General features: G+C 41.2%; 2 protein-coding genes across 7 annotated transcripts in view; one reads left to right on the forward strand and one right to left on the reverse strand.

The window, feature by feature from the left end:
* The first annotated feature begins 90 nt into the window (after window positions 1-90).
* On the forward strand, window positions 91-8,189 carry LOC146471957 (protein Spindly-like). Of its 2 annotated transcripts, XR_014866727.1 has the most exons (10): window positions 91-360; window positions 447-969; window positions 2,041-2,141; window positions 2,332-2,442; window positions 3,059-3,199; window positions 3,689-3,798; window positions 4,421-4,605; window positions 4,945-5,504; window positions 5,918-6,714; window positions 7,175-8,189. XR_014866727.1 is itself a non-coding variant. In XM_085120524.1 (9 exons), exons 1-9 carry the CDS (start codon window positions 166-168, stop codon window positions 6,020-6,022), a joined length of 2,031 nt encoding a protein of 676 aa, XP_084976650.1. In that variant the 5' UTR covers window positions 91-165; the 3' UTR covers window positions 6,023-8,189. The 2 variants fall into 2 exon arrangements, 1 of the variants encoding a protein (XP_084976650.1); XM_085120524.1 differs by having other exon boundaries at window positions 5,918-8,189.
* The window catches only part of LOC146471958 (serine/threonine-protein kinase Nek1-like), a 26,359-nt gene continuing 19,180 nt past the window's right edge, over window positions 7,567-14,745 (reverse strand). For 2 of the 5 annotated variants that reach the window (XM_085120519.1, XM_085120522.1), the window contains 10 exons: window positions 14,037-14,654; window positions 13,326-13,539; window positions 12,767-12,851; window positions 12,382-12,629; window positions 12,230-12,300; window positions 11,794-11,880; window positions 11,369-11,449; window positions 10,490-10,662; window positions 9,594-9,726; window positions 7,567-9,268 (listed from right to left, as the gene is read on the reverse strand). In XM_085120519.1, the coding sequence (XP_084976645.1) occupies window positions 9,258-9,268; window positions 9,594-9,726; window positions 10,490-10,662; window positions 11,369-11,449; window positions 11,794-11,880; window positions 12,230-12,300; window positions 12,382-12,629; window positions 12,767-12,851; window positions 13,326-13,539; window positions 14,037-14,654 (1,721 nt within the window). In that variant the 3' untranslated portion in view covers window positions 7,567-9,257. Of the gene's footprint in view, window positions 9,269-9,593; window positions 9,727-10,489; window positions 10,663-11,368; window positions 11,450-11,793; window positions 11,881-12,229; window positions 12,301-12,375; window positions 12,630-12,766; window positions 12,852-13,325; window positions 13,540-14,036; window positions 14,655-14,745 lie in introns of those variants that run through there. The other 3 variants (XM_085120520.1, XM_085120521.1, XR_014866726.1) reach the window with 3 other exon arrangements.

A 14,745-nucleotide genomic window follows, 5' to 3' on the forward strand; every position in this document is an offset into this window, starting at 1 on the left:
TACAGATTGTCCAGCATGATAAGCTCTTGAAAAGTGACATTTGATTGGTTAATTTATAAGTAACAACCAATCATAGGTGGAGATTGTGAACGTTGTTGATTCCGAAAGATTCCCAGCGAAATTTGAAATTGGCTCGTAAACACTTCTGAGTCCTCCACGGAAATCATGATGGAACTCGAAAATGAAGTGTATTTTCTCAAAGAAGAAATTATCAGATTGAAGGAGGAGAATGAAGGATTGCAACAGGATAGGGAATTGGCTGGAGAATTAGGGAAAAGTCTCTTAGAAAACAATCAGGAATTGGAAAGAAAACTCGAAGAAGTGAACGCCGACTACATTTCGACTTTGGGAAAAATCGAGGTGAGCTGATCTTTCATTATTTTTGACGAATATTTGTTGAACTTACAGAAATGAATGTTTTATAGTGCCGTTATTTTTTTATATAGGAACTTAAACAAGACAATCATACGTTGCGATCTCGGTTGGAAACCGAGATTCGGACCAACTCGAACCATGTTCACGAACTAGAGGACTTGAAGGAAAAGCTTCGAAAGGAATTTGAGGCGAAGGAGACGTCTCAACAGCTGACCACCGAGAAAAAGATCAATGATCTCAGAAAAGAAATAGAGTCTTTGCAAAATGATGTTAGCAAGCACGCTCTGGTGGAGAGTCAACTGCAGGACAAGATCAAGAAACAAGATGAAATGTTGCGAAAAGCTCACCAAAGTAATGAGGAGTTGCAACACAAGGGAAGGACGCGGCTGGAGAGTGTTGAAGAATATGTCAATCTTGCTTCCGAACTGAAGGAAGAAAGAGATATTTTAACGATGAAGCTAGCGGATTGCGAAAACAATCAAGAGAGAATCGTATTTGACCGAAATGTGCTGAAGGAGAGAGTTGGATATCTGGAGGAGGAGCTACAAGAGAAGACCCGGCAAGCTCATACATGGTTTAATTGCTTACAGGCAAGTAAATAAATGGACAAATTTTAAGATACGCCAACTAAATCTTAACGATTTTCAGACCTGGTTTATCATTGTTGGAAAAATCCCACACGAACGGGTATTTTACTAATTTTCCGACAGTTCCAGATTTCGTTGACTCACGAAAACAAAAAGTCGTCGACATCCCCGATCATTTAAAATGGTCGGGGATATTTATCAGAAACCTTTCCGTTTTCCAGACGCGTACTGTCCCAGATCGTTCGATCGCTGATCGTTCCGCCTGCGTAGCGGCGTAATCGAGGAGGGGGAGTTGAGGGGGAGGGGGAGCGAGAAAAGTGAGAGACAAAAAGGCGGACTCTCCCCAGTCCCTCCTTTATTCTGAGTCATTTTCCTAGCTCCTCGCCCCCTCCCCCATTATGCCGCTATGCAGGCTAGTTCCCAACTTATAAAACCCCCAAAAACCTGCATTGCTATCGTCTGAACCCGCCCTGGAATTCGCTGGAAACGAAGCTGACAGATTTTTTAAGGTTTGTTCAGTGCATCCAGTTCCTCGGAGACCCAGAGGCATTTAGTCGGCGCGGGAGAAAGTAAACCTGGAAGAAAATCAGTGGTTCAAAAGTTTTCGAGAACGGGCTAAAGAAAACTATTGTCTGGCGCCCCCAATTAATGCTCACGGACTCTCCAAGGATAGGTATAAAGACCATTCTTTTTTACTGAGCAGATGTTGCTGGAATTTCTGCCTCACCGCACCTAAGAATTTAATGATACTGTCTATTCCCCCGGACTGGTCTGGATGCTTCTTAAGTTCCCCAAAGGGCTACTCCCCCCCCCCCCCCCCCACCCCAACCAACCAACATGTCAAAGTTTTCCCTAGAATGCACAGTTATCTGCAGATCTGGACACAGGTTTGAAGATTGGCAGTAATTGCAGCACTCAAATCTGTGAAGTGTTCATGCATCCCCCTGAAAACTACCCCTCCTTTTGCTGTAAAAGGGAGGAGGAGAGGGAGCGATAAATAAGGAGTTGAGAAAATATTCAGGACCCATTTTAGTACAATATATAGACAAACATGTGTCTGTTCTCCCTCGACAGGAAGCTCGTTTGGAAGCCGGAGAACTCAAAGCTGAGCTAGAAAACCTCAAAGCTGACAATGCCAGGAGAAATTTTGGAAAACAAGGAAATTCATTGTTTGGAGAGGTATGTTTTACAACATCGAGTCCGTTGTTTTTAAATTTGTGCTGAGATCAAACAGAACGAGAGTTCATGACTTTCCTTTTATCACGAACTCTCTGTCCAAGATCTTCTGTTAATGCTAACACTCTAAAAACTCTTTCATTTTTGTTTTTTATCTTGTTCTTACGATTGTATGCACTCCCCGATTACTTAGGTCGAAGACAGACGGTTGGAGCTTGAGAAGAAGTTTGGGAGTCTACAAGCCAGACATGAAGGCATGGTCAAAATACACAACATGACAAAACAACATTTGCAGAGATTGAAGGTACGCAGAATTTGCAAAATTCTACGTTTGTGGAATTTTGTCCATTCTCTCCTGATTATAAAGGGAGAATTTTTTTTTTTAGATAATCCCTTCACCCTCCAAAGAAAAAAACTGGAAAAGGGCCTGAGAAAAGTTGGTTTTCACTTTCCAATCATTTTGTGCTCGAGCAACCTTGGGCAATATTTTATAAAACAATGCAGTGATTTTTCGGGCCGATTTCTTTGCCTGTTGGCGATCCGCGAAGAAGACTATCGGACGGATTCTAAACCACGCATTAATTTCCCCAAGAAATCAGGTGAAAGTGGCGTTAGTGTAACTGTTCATGTTACATAATGATGATGATGATTATGACGATGACGATGACGATGATGATGACGATGATGATGATGATGATGATGATGATGATGATGATGATGATGATGATGATGATGATGATGATAACGATTACAGAGGGTAGCACCACTGGCTTTACTCGAAGTTAATTAGGGTGGCCCTCAAAAAACAACGATTTCACAGCAGTCAGCTATTTGACCCTGGGAAGTCTCACGCTAGCTTCAGCCGCTCTTCCAGCCCTTTCTTTAACGAAAATAAAACGTTTTGTACTCTTTGTTTTCAGAATCAGGTGGCAACTCTTCTTCAAGTAAAGAACTGTCACGCAGATGCTTCTCAGATCCAAAGACTGACGCGCGCTTTGGTGCAAAAAGAAGGAGAAGTAAAAATATTAAACGCAAAAATATCAACTTTGGAAAAAGAAAAGGTGAGATTCTTCAGGAGTGGAAAACGAGATTTACGGCTCGCTCTCTGTCAGGGCCACCCAACAAAAAACTTATAATGTTGTCTCCTGTGTTAAATAGTGAGCTCACGCAACAGGACGGCTGACAGAAGGGGACGGTGAATAATCGTTGTGTGACCAACTTTACATCTTAGTACCTTCACATTTTTTGGCGATTTGCGACTAAAACTGGTGTTCTCTCATCTGTAACAACGTGAAGACCACGAGCGGCAGGAATGTTACAATCTATAGTGGTAAATACCTGGACGTCACGTTTGGTCACACAAGGACAATTTGCCGTCCCACTACATCAGCCGTCCTGTTACGTAAACTCCCTAATACCCAAATCGTTTTCTGCACTTTTAAAGCCATCTTTGTGTCAGCTAACATTACAGATTGATCTGTTCGAATGTTTAGCTAAAAATTTAAGTTTCAGCTGAAAGGTTGTCTAAATTAACATCGTTTCTCTTTTAGGAAGGGAGCAACATGAGTGATCGTTTGATGGAATTTCACGACGCTTTCTCTGAGTTTGGAGACAAAAAAGACTACGTGAACTTCCTTCAGTTGCAACTGGAGGATTCAAAGTAAGGAAGAATGCGTTTTCACATTTTATTGAAACATTTTTAAAGAATACACCAAAAACCCGGGAGTAAGGTTCTTATTCTATAAACTTTCTTTTTTTCCGCGACCACTATACTATTTTGTTATCAAGAGAATAAGAACCTGTTTATGAACCTATATAGCCTACATTTCTTTAAAACACCATTTATATGAGAATCTGTTGAGGCTAACTTCGAAAAACACAGGTTCTTACTTACGGATTTTTCCTGTATCTTCGTAATAAGAATACTCGTCGTTTGGCATGGGGTGTAGTAGCCCGCGGAATTTTTAAATTTTGTGACTGAGCAAAAACTGTTTTTATGCTATTTCGAATCAGATAAATCCAACGGAAGTTTTGTTAGACTGTGAAAGAAAGGCATAATTCAAACGGGCTGGCTTGTTCGCGAGCCTTTTTTGGTAATGGTTTCGCGATCCTTTCAGCACATCGCGATTTTCACGCGTGTTCGCGCGTTCTTGTCGCTTCTCCGCTTCGTGGAAAAAGGGACCCCTCGTTTTCTCTTGAAGCAGTGTCCAGTCTTCGTCATAGCGTGATCAGTTTACATGTAAACCGCGTTGATTTTTTTTTTTTTCACTTGTCTGATATAGGAAAACTGTGGCTGAACTAAATAAAGAAGTGCAGACAAAAACGTTGCTCCAGCTAGCGGAGACAGATAGGCTTAGACACACGGAACATCAACTACATGCGTCTGAGTCCAAAGTGGAGAGGCTTAACAGCGAGAACATAAAGCTAAGGCTTAAAATCGACGACTTACGAATAAAGTTACAAAGCAGTAAGTATAAACAATAGAGAACCTTTTTTTTTTTTTCTTGCTCGAAAGTACGTCACTCATGGGCATCCAAGGAGAACATACATCAAATGTTTTCACCCACGTTCCCGGGTCATTTTGTGCTCTTTTAAAAACATATTTGCGTATATAAGCTAACACCGATCTACTTGTAACTAGCTGGTAATCGTGTATTCATGATTTCCCGCTTTCAAAAATACCATTGGGTATTTCAAGTATCATCCTTTGAAATGGCTTGGATCTACAAATATCGGTTGTTGTGGTTGTCATTTGGAGAATGTTTTTTTTTTTTTTTTAACAATTTCATTTCTTTTCTGTTCCTAGATTCCCAGAAAGAACCTCAGAAAGTGACTCAAAACACCAACTTGACCATGAGGAAGACAAAATCAGCGGCCGAGCTGATCAACAAAAACAGAACCAGTTTGGGGCAAGCGTCCAACCGGGAGCAAGATCTGGAAAACATGGCTCCAAAAGTTAAAGCAACGAAGAAGGAACTCGTGACTGCTAAGCCTAAAGTACACGAAATTGCCACTGCAGCAAAACCTCCTGTAGTCCTGAGAAATGAAGAACACGGGCAATTGTTTGAACAACTTACTAACGGCAAAGAAAACAGTGAAACTCAAACTATGTCGCAAGTTCAGTGCTACCCTGGCAATTTTATTAGTCTGAGCCAATCACGGATTTCGCCTTTGTCGAGTAACAGCGCTGAAAACGAAGTCAAGATTGAAGAAGAGCGCGAAAGGAAGACAAAGGTTCGCTTCAATACGGACACCGTTTGTCCAAAGCGGATGGGTAATATTGATTTATCTGAAACTCAGAGTGCTATGGAAAGCGTGACATCCTGCGATGGGAATGAACAGAGAAAAGAGAATTTCCATCCTGGGGTAAGATAGAGATGTTATTTGGACCAAGCGTTTTGGTTTAAACATTGGCCGGAGTTTTTTTCTCTGTTCGCGTTCATTGCGGTCCACTTGTCATGTGAGCAAAGAAAAGGAACGGGAACAATATTTAGACATCTGGAAAGAACACTGTTAGTTAATAAGATTTTTTTCTTACTTAGGGGAACTGTCCGGTGGATGAAAAAGTGAGCGGTCGAATGAAATCGAATCTGGCCGTTTATTCAGCCAATCAAAAGTTGAATAGTTAAAGACTTGGAGAATCATTTATTAATCAGCAAAGACACATGTTAGAGGTCAAAATTGACTGTCTCCAGTCCCCAATTTTTTCCTTGCTTGTTCGATTGCTGAGATCGTCGAGCCGCCATTTTTGATAAAATGCTTTCGTTTTTGTTTTACAGGAAAGTGGAAACATTTCTGCAGTCACTGTGAAAGGACAAAAGAACGCTCCGGTGGTTATTAATGTGAAAAAAGGCGACGCCAAAAACCAGTGTCCACAGCAGTAGGAATGAAGGAAACGTTACGGACTACCTCAATGCCGTTTGCTCGGACTGCGAGGGGAAAATTGAAGGACATCACAATTTGACCCATACCTTAAGCTGCCGTTACACGTTGAAACTTTCAGCTGAAACTTGTGTGCAACGGCGCTGCGAAATAAGTTTCAGCAGGCGTTGCACCGTGTAACATGGTCGGTTTCGTGAAACTTTTTCGAACTTCCGTTGCGAGACAAGTTTCACGAAAAGTAGAACCGCTTTCTACTTCTGCAACGGTCGCAGTGGTGAAAAAACAAGAGTTTCACCGTGTAACACCACTTCGTGAAACTGGTCTCGTTCGCCGTTGCACACAAGTTTCAGCTAAAAGTTTCAACGTGTAACGGCGGCTTAAAAAACTTTTATTAACGGTTTGTTTTCAATCCCAAATTTTGTTACCCTGGTTTCCAGAGGATGTTGTTGCCTAGTTGCCCGTTCCGAAGTTCAATTGGAGACTGGGGACGAGTTTTAAAATTTCATTTAATCACAAATTGGAGTCCATCACAAGAAAGATCTCATTAAAATTAGTGAGTTCACCAAGTTTGAGGTTCTGTTGTAAGATTGCAACCATGTAGAAGCCTTTCAAAAAATCGGAAAAATTAGAGGTCTACTTTGTATGGATTTGGGGACGCCATCTCAGAATTTGGAATTTGGGCGACCTTTGACAGGTCATACACACTAAAAATTAAAGTCTTTTATTACAATTGGGAAAATGTAAAATTACACTTCTCTTTAGTGTAATTTTACACGTAATATGGTTGTAAACTACAACGATTACAGTTAATTCAGGGAGAAATTACAACAACTTGAAGTGTAATTTTACATTATTTTTGTATAGAATTACAAATCAAAAAAAGTCTACCGGGGCTGGCAACGTCAGCACACCATAATTTGGTGTAATATTACCCTTCTTTCTCGCTTTCATTACACTACTTTGATGTGTAATTTTACACTTTACAAAGTAGTATAACACCCTTATTACACCATTTTGCGTATAATTATACAATCCCTTTTAGTGTTAAACTACACTGTTGGACTGTGTGTAATAATACACACCAAAAAAAAAGGCTGCCGGGGCTGGCAAAGATTTTACACTTTTTTGGTGTAATAATACACTTTAATTTTTAGTGTGTAGCCTGGTAAACGTACCAAATTTTGTGTGATCTTTCAAGCGATGGGGTTCATTTCTTCATATGACGCAACTGACGCAATATGAACAATGTCTAAACTTTATGAACTTCGGAACTTGCAGCGAGAGCGAAGCGCAACGCACTAAGAAAAGGAGCTTTGTTTAAAACATATTTAAAAGAGAACGAGCCTTTGAGGCCGGGGTAACATTTTGTAGGACAAAAGTAAATTCTATTGTAGTACAGAGGCAACGTAAGATGTTACGTTTTAGTGCCTCGATGATGATTTTGAGTTACGACATTATGGAGTACTGCGCGTGTCTCGCACGATTGACCGCTTCAAGGCTCACACATCATTGTCGGTTAATAAAAATTCTCAACAAAACACAAGTGAATCCCAAGGAAATTAGTCCGAATTTATTTTCACTCTAATAATGAAGCACAATATATTACAATGTATTATAACATTTCCACCATGCTCGAACCAGTAAGAACAAGCATACTTTTCCTAGTTTATTTTCAGCCCATCAGAAGTAAGGGAATGCACGCGTCTTACCGCAAGTTCAAATCTAACAATTTGCACACTACAAAACACTACGTAGAAAAACCGTTCTATAACTACTGGAAAAAAAAACATTTGCATTTACACAACTCAACAAATGACAGTTAACGCCGGCGTAAACTGTAACATATCTGAAAATAAATCGGAACACTCTGAAATAAATGAAATGGCTTTCGCAGTGGTGAACGCTTTCCAAATAGTGTTAAATTAGCAAGACTTCAACAAAGCAGTCACAAAACTTTCTAAAAGTCCTTAATAATTTATCACGACGAAAAAAGGAAAATTAGTAGCAAGACAGGAAACTTTTGTGGCCACAAATGTTGATGTCTATTTTTGTTTGGGAGTGCTATTTCGTTTTACCAGCCACAGTACAAGGTGTCTCGGCCCCAGTTTAAGGGGTCGGTTTTTGGTCGAACGCAGTGTGAGTAAAGTTTTCGGGTGTTTAACATTTGTTACTACAATGAATGGATCACAATATTTTCGGAAATTCCATCCGGAATTTTCGGAGCACTTCCAAAGGCCCTCCTCTTTTCCCGGTGAAGAAGCTGTATCAAACTCTCGAAAGAGTGTTTCATTTGATTTGCAGACACCTCTCAGTGTGGAAAGCGGATAAAACACTCTTCCTATTGTTTGCCATGTTACTTAAAATTATACAACGGTGATCCTAACCGGCTTTTCCTTGCAAATGGTAAACACCCTTCACCACCTCATCCCGTTTTTTCTCCGCCGTCGACTAAATGCAAAACGTTGCATCGAGATGTCCTGCCATTCGAATCGCATGGTCCACGGGAATTATTTTATAAATTTGCTTTTGAGGCCTAGGGGATGCCCTCCGGAAATGTCAGAGGCCGGTCCCGTTCTCATGAACGGGGTTCCAGGCTAATTGAACTTCTCATTCGGTTACATTTAACCCCTAATATCAAAGAACAAATTCTCCTATCCTGTCCCAATACTTTTCTTATAAAAATACTGGGGAGAAGTTATTAAAATATCAAGAAAATTCACCTTGGGTGATCATATCCTTAATTCTCATGACCTCAGGAGTTGAAAAAGCATTGATATTACAAGGAGAAATTTGATGCTGATCACTGTTAGGACTTAACGGGTTAAGATAGACTTAGCTTTCAAGTGGCATGCACTACTCGTGTTCCGTTTCCTATATCTCTGGGTAATTTCATTTTCCAATTCACATAAAAGACCGCAGTCTCGGCTTGGCGAAATTTTGAGTGTTTCGTTTGCCGCACAAGTAAGTGCAAATTTAGTGTGCTAACAATTTAATATTACTCTGCAAGCAAAGGCTTATTGGTCGCCTAGTGTGCCGGCGGACAAATGAACCACCAGCACAGGGACATCAAGAAACCTCTGCTTACAGGGTATTGACATGTTGCTCTCATGTCGCACGCTGAGTTCATCCGGTCTGGAGGGCACCTGGCCACAGAATGGTTACTAACTATGAGGTTTGAGTGTAATACAGGAAGCACAGAAGACTGAATCCACTCAGTCCGGTACCACGAACGTTTGCTCACTGATTATCTGTCAATGTAACAAGATGGGATAAAAAATAATTAGAGGGCCCAAGATATTCCAATATCTAGTAGGGAAGCTAGGAATTAACGATCACTTGACCTGATAAAATTAATATTTAGAAGTATAGAACTTTTCATTAGTTGTTTTGATAGCAGATTAAATTCATATAGCGTTTTCACATGTTTAATGGACAATTCAATAGGAGGACAGCTTTCCTTGATTAAATTAGTGCGCCGCCATTGAAGCGCAGATATATTTTTATGCGCTAATATGTTTGGATAATAGCTGCATTTTTGTCAGAGTTCCTGGTGCCTGAACTACGTTCACAAACCTTCTGAGTAAGCAGAATCCGCGATGACAAGATAAAGTATTTTGGGGTAAAGATGCTCCTTGTCTCCAAGCAGCTCACTGATCTCGCCTGTGGAGGTTATTTCTGCGCTGTCGTCCTCGTTTTCTTGAACAGCCTGATAGGAAACGGTAAAACTGCGATTAAACAATATCTCATACGGAAGTGATTAAACAAGGCGACTGTGCGAATTGACGAGAGATCAAACTCTACGAGTACGGGCAGATACGAGTACAGCCTCGTTCCCGAGTACGGACAGATTTGAGTACAGCCTCGTTCCCGAGTACGGACAGATTTGAGCACAGCCTTGTTCCCGAGTACGGAGAGATTAGAGTGCAGCCTCGTTCCCGAGTACGGACAGATAAGAATGCAGCCTCGTCCCCAAGTTTGGGCGAAAAGAGTGCAGCCTCGTTTCCGGGTATGGGCAGATAAGGTGCAACCTCGTTCCCGGGGTCGTCGCGACATTGCCATAAATTATGTTCTTGGATAATTCGTTCACATTGTACAAGTTGAACGGCTGGGATAAAGTGAATATTTATTTCTAAGTGACGCTTTCGTTTTATACAGGTCCCACGAAATAAGCTATTTCGAGTTGCTTTGAACCTCATTATGAAAATTATTGAAAATTATTGAAAATTATGAAAATTAGTATTCATTCATATGCAAGCAACTAATTTTCATCCGAAAAGCTTTGCACTTGGCCTAGCTTTCATAATGAGGTTCACAAAAACTCGGAAATGACCTATTTGAGGTTCTAAAGAGCTGCCTGTTATTTGAGAAAATGCAGCTTATCAGTTTTTTCTGGACAAGCGCATTTCACTGACTTACGGCGTGTGTGTTGCGCGTGACTTTGAAAGACGACGCCGTGTTGACTGCTTTACCTGTTTTCGTACCTGAAGGTATTTGTAGACTTTCAAGAACCTGTCAAAGCCCAGTTCCTGTTCCAGCATGAGCCTTGACTCCTCAAGTCTGTGAAACAAACTCTCCTCTTCTTCCTGTCGCTTCTTCTCTCGCTCTTCCTTTCTAGCCGTGTCTTCTTCATCATCGTCATCACCTGTCATTTAAATAACACACGGTAACTTAGGGAAGTTCCGGTATTAAAGGGGCCTGGCCTGGCCATTCTCACTTTCAGTTGTCAATCAACCACAACGTAAACAACTGACAAACAACATGCGTCCTTTTCTACGACCGTTCCTGATAAAACTGGCTTAGTGTTTAGAAACCGATGCCTTATATTTCTATGGCGATGTGCGATTTTGAGGCGTATTTTGTCAAAGAACGCTTGAGTCAACAACGGGCAACGACTGAATGGCATGTGAATTTGCATTTCACAACCACAAAGGTGGGCTTGCCCTTTTATAGCGGAACTTCTTGTTTAAACCTCTCACTCTCAATAGCCAAATCGTGTACCCTGTAATGTGATTCCAACTTTCTTTGACTTTTCAAAATAAAAATCGCCACAATGACTTCATTTCAGTGTCAAATGTACTAAGCCAAGAGATAAGGTAACCGAGGACACTTACCTTAAGCTAGTAATTAAAAATGTTAACGGTTATGATATGTTCAAGGCAGGTGAATAGTAAAACTGTACAAAATTATATATAAAACTTCATAGAACACGAGGTAGGATGGTGAAAAAAATCAAGTCCGGCAAAGGTCACAACAGTTGCTGTTATTTTCTAATACTTTACTGATGGAGGTTCTGTCGTAGCTTGAATTGAGTGTATTCATTTTCTAGGTTGAAGAAAGTAACGACATACCCGAATCCCAGTCTTCATTCAAGTTTGACAGCTCAGAGGAAGGTCGCTCAAGTGCTGCTCCATCACTTTCATCATCATCATCTATGAAGGACAAAAATTGAACTCAAGGATATGACGAGCATACAAAACAAATACCCGGGTATTTCAATAAAAAAAAAAAACGTTTATTGCAGAAGTAGTAATTGGACTTAGGTAGCCGGAAAAAGTAGGTAAACAGGTTGTAACATGAGGAAGGTACCTAATCCGGCAGCCCGGCCGCTGGTTGAGTCCCTATGTGCTACAAGTCAAAAGGAAGGTAAATCAAAGAGTGGATGGTACACAAACAAAACAAAACAAAACTTGCACTTGGAGCGCAGATGGCGTAGTGGTGAGAGCACTTGCCTCCCACCAGTGAGACCTGGTTTTTTTTTATGAGTAATAATTACCTTGAGGCGACTTCGTGTCCACACTGTGATCCCAATCCAAGCTTTGTGATGTACCACGCATTCCTTTCATAGGCGATGGAGAACGGCCTAAAGTAAGACACATAACGTTACTTTGACAAACGTTTACAACTAAGCGAAGGAGTAAAAAAAGCTCAAACTATGTCTTCCCGCGTCTTTTGCTGGTTGAATGTTTTCCCACGTTTGTCACCGGCTACATGTTTTCCCGCGCTTTTCACCCCGTTGCTTTTTTCCCGCGCTTGACACAGGTAGCATGTTTCACCGCGCTTGTCTCTAGTTGCATGTTTTACCCCGGGCGATGTTTATTTTGAGTTTTTATGTTTGCGTTTTTAAAGATTCAGGAGAAGCGATATGGTTGGACAGATCCTTTGGATGACAAATTCTGCGCATCACAGGAATGAAGAAGTACATATTTTACCTGTGCTAACGAGTACATCCCTCATGGAATTCAGCATGTCCTCGAAATCCTCGTTGTCTTCTTCTTCTTCGCTGCAGGTGAAAACATAACACACAATTATCCTCAAATCTTGGTCTAATTTCCCTTGTTCGTCTTGTTATATTAACACTCACCTCCCAACATTCAGCTCTTCATCTTCTTCATCGTCATCATCATCATCATCATCCACATCTTCTTCATCCTCGTCATCTAATTCGTCATCAGCTTCCTCTTCGTCCATACCATCCTCTTCATCTTCCCCTTCTTCTCTCTCGTCCTCTTCCTGTTTCTCTTCTAGCTGTACTGCTGAACTCTCAACACGCCCGGGGGAGGCAGTCTCAAACAACATTCTCAAGTTCGGGAGGGAACAGGTTCTAAGCCTCTGTAACAACAAAAGTACAAAACATCCGCTGTAATTTTATCTTCGGTTCCTATTCCTGACTATCAACTTATTGAGATTTAAAGAGGCGAAGGAACGACTCGAAAAAGATTGTGAAAAAACAGAGCAGTTTTACTTACTGTGAAATTCGTATCGTAAATCCCTGTTTGTAGCTCCGCAGCACGCATGGACTTGTTTGGCGATCCATCAGCAGTGTGAAATGATCTAAAATACAAGTTACGTTGCTGAGAAAGGTTTGCGGTAGTTTTGTGGAAAAATTATGTTTTTATTATGCGACGTCGCGACGTCTGTTCAGCTAATAACTAGTCAGAAAGTTCGAGAAACCAGCTTTAACCAGTTTAACAAGTCAAAGCAAACATTCTATTTTCTAAAACCCCGGAAGCACTTTTCCCGCGCTTTGCGCCGGTTGCATGTACTTTTCCCGCGCTGTCACCGCTTTTGTGTTTTGTTAGGTGTCTTGATTGGTTAACTGCGCCGTTCAACCGGCGCTGAGTCAGTCAATTATTGTGAAGAGGTTCTTGCCTATGGCGCAGTACGTTTTTTATACCATACGAAATGATTTTTGAAAATTTTTCCATGTCTAAGATTTAATTAACAAGAACTCTTGGTAAACTGGCAAAGGTCGTATTTTACACTTTTCCTGAATTCACTCGATCATAAACAAGACTTAGCACTCACAAATCATCCAGTGATACGTCTTGGACTTCAAGATTCTCCTCTTCATTCTCTTTCTTTCCTTCTTTTCGTTTCACTTTTTCAAATAGAGCTTCCTTAGTATCCTTGTCGGCCTGTTTTTCACGTGACGCCAGCAGAAATTCTTGATACGCAGCTCTGCTGTCAGATAATGAAGTCTTCATCTGGGGACTTCGTGAAGACTTTTCTTCCGTCGCACCTAAAACATTCATGGTGACATTCAGGTCATAGTCGGTTGTGCGGCGTAAATACCAATCAGTTTAATTCTAGTTATTACTAATACCTGTTGTTGTTGTTGTTGTTTTGGTTTGATTTTTGCTTTCTGTATTTTAAGGCGTCTGTCACCTGCCCAGACCTCCAGGTTTCGCAGGGTTAAAACATGGTGATCTGGTGGTCGAGAGTTCGAGTCCCGGCCTGGGCGGTTCTTAAGCCGTTATTAGAAACATTTAGGATCACGTTTACGGAAAACAGCAAAAATGACCACATGCCCACGATTATCCTACGTTTGTTGGTAACCGTTTTCCTTTTCTAAGTGAAGTTGATTAGTTTCTTGTTAACAACAAAGGCCAGCAGTATTTTGCACCATTCTCATGTATTTATTACTTCTTTGAGAAACGTTAACGCGAATCTGTCGTTTACCGTTTCCCGTAAACGCGGTGCTAAATCTCTCTACATGATTAAACTTGAGAAACTTACTTTCAGTTGGTGTGCTGGCCTTCACCTCTCCCCAGGCCTTCACAGGACTCTTTGGCGCGGCTTTTTCACCCGCTTCGGACTCCGCTTTCTCCACTGTGATATCCTCCACGTCTTCTATATTCAAATCTTCAGCTTCAACCGCTTTTACAGTTGAATCTTCCTTATCGCCTTCTTTGGTTCCTTCCGAGATTGTTTCCAAAGTTACCGGTTTTTTCGCAGCGTCTGGTGTTTTTGCTGATATCGTAATAGTAGTCCCCGCTTGTGAATTCTCTTCTTCTTTGTTCTCGTCAACTCTATCTTTTCTCACAATAACAGTTTTAGGAGATTCCGAAGTGGGAGACTTTACCACTGTCACTCCTAACAGGGCTGGCGTGGTGGGACTTTGCACCGTGACAGTTGCGCCCATTGTTGAGCTATCCGTACTACCAGAAGATTGCGTGACCACCGGAAGTTGAGCTTTCTTTGCAGCATCCGGTTCGTCAGGTCCCATTGTCGTCGTTGCTGTTTGAAGCTTTGCGTTACCCAGCGCGGAAATAATCTGCGTCATTTGTGGTTGACCCCACTGTTTCCTGGCGGCTTCCATACCTGGCTTGCACACGACATCATTACTACTGGTTGCTGGAGAAGATAAAATACAATAAGTGGATAGGAAACCCTTCTTCAACACTACTCATTTAGCCAGAAATTGAAACTTGGGCGTCAAAAAGAT

This window comes from Pavona decussata, unplaced genomic scaffold, assembly GCF_977016875.1.
Source record: "Pavona decussata unplaced genomic scaffold, jaPavDecu1.1 SCAFFOLD_102, whole genome shotgun sequence".
Taxonomy (NCBI): Eukaryota; Metazoa; Cnidaria; class Anthozoa; order Scleractinia; family Agariciidae; genus Pavona; species Pavona decussata.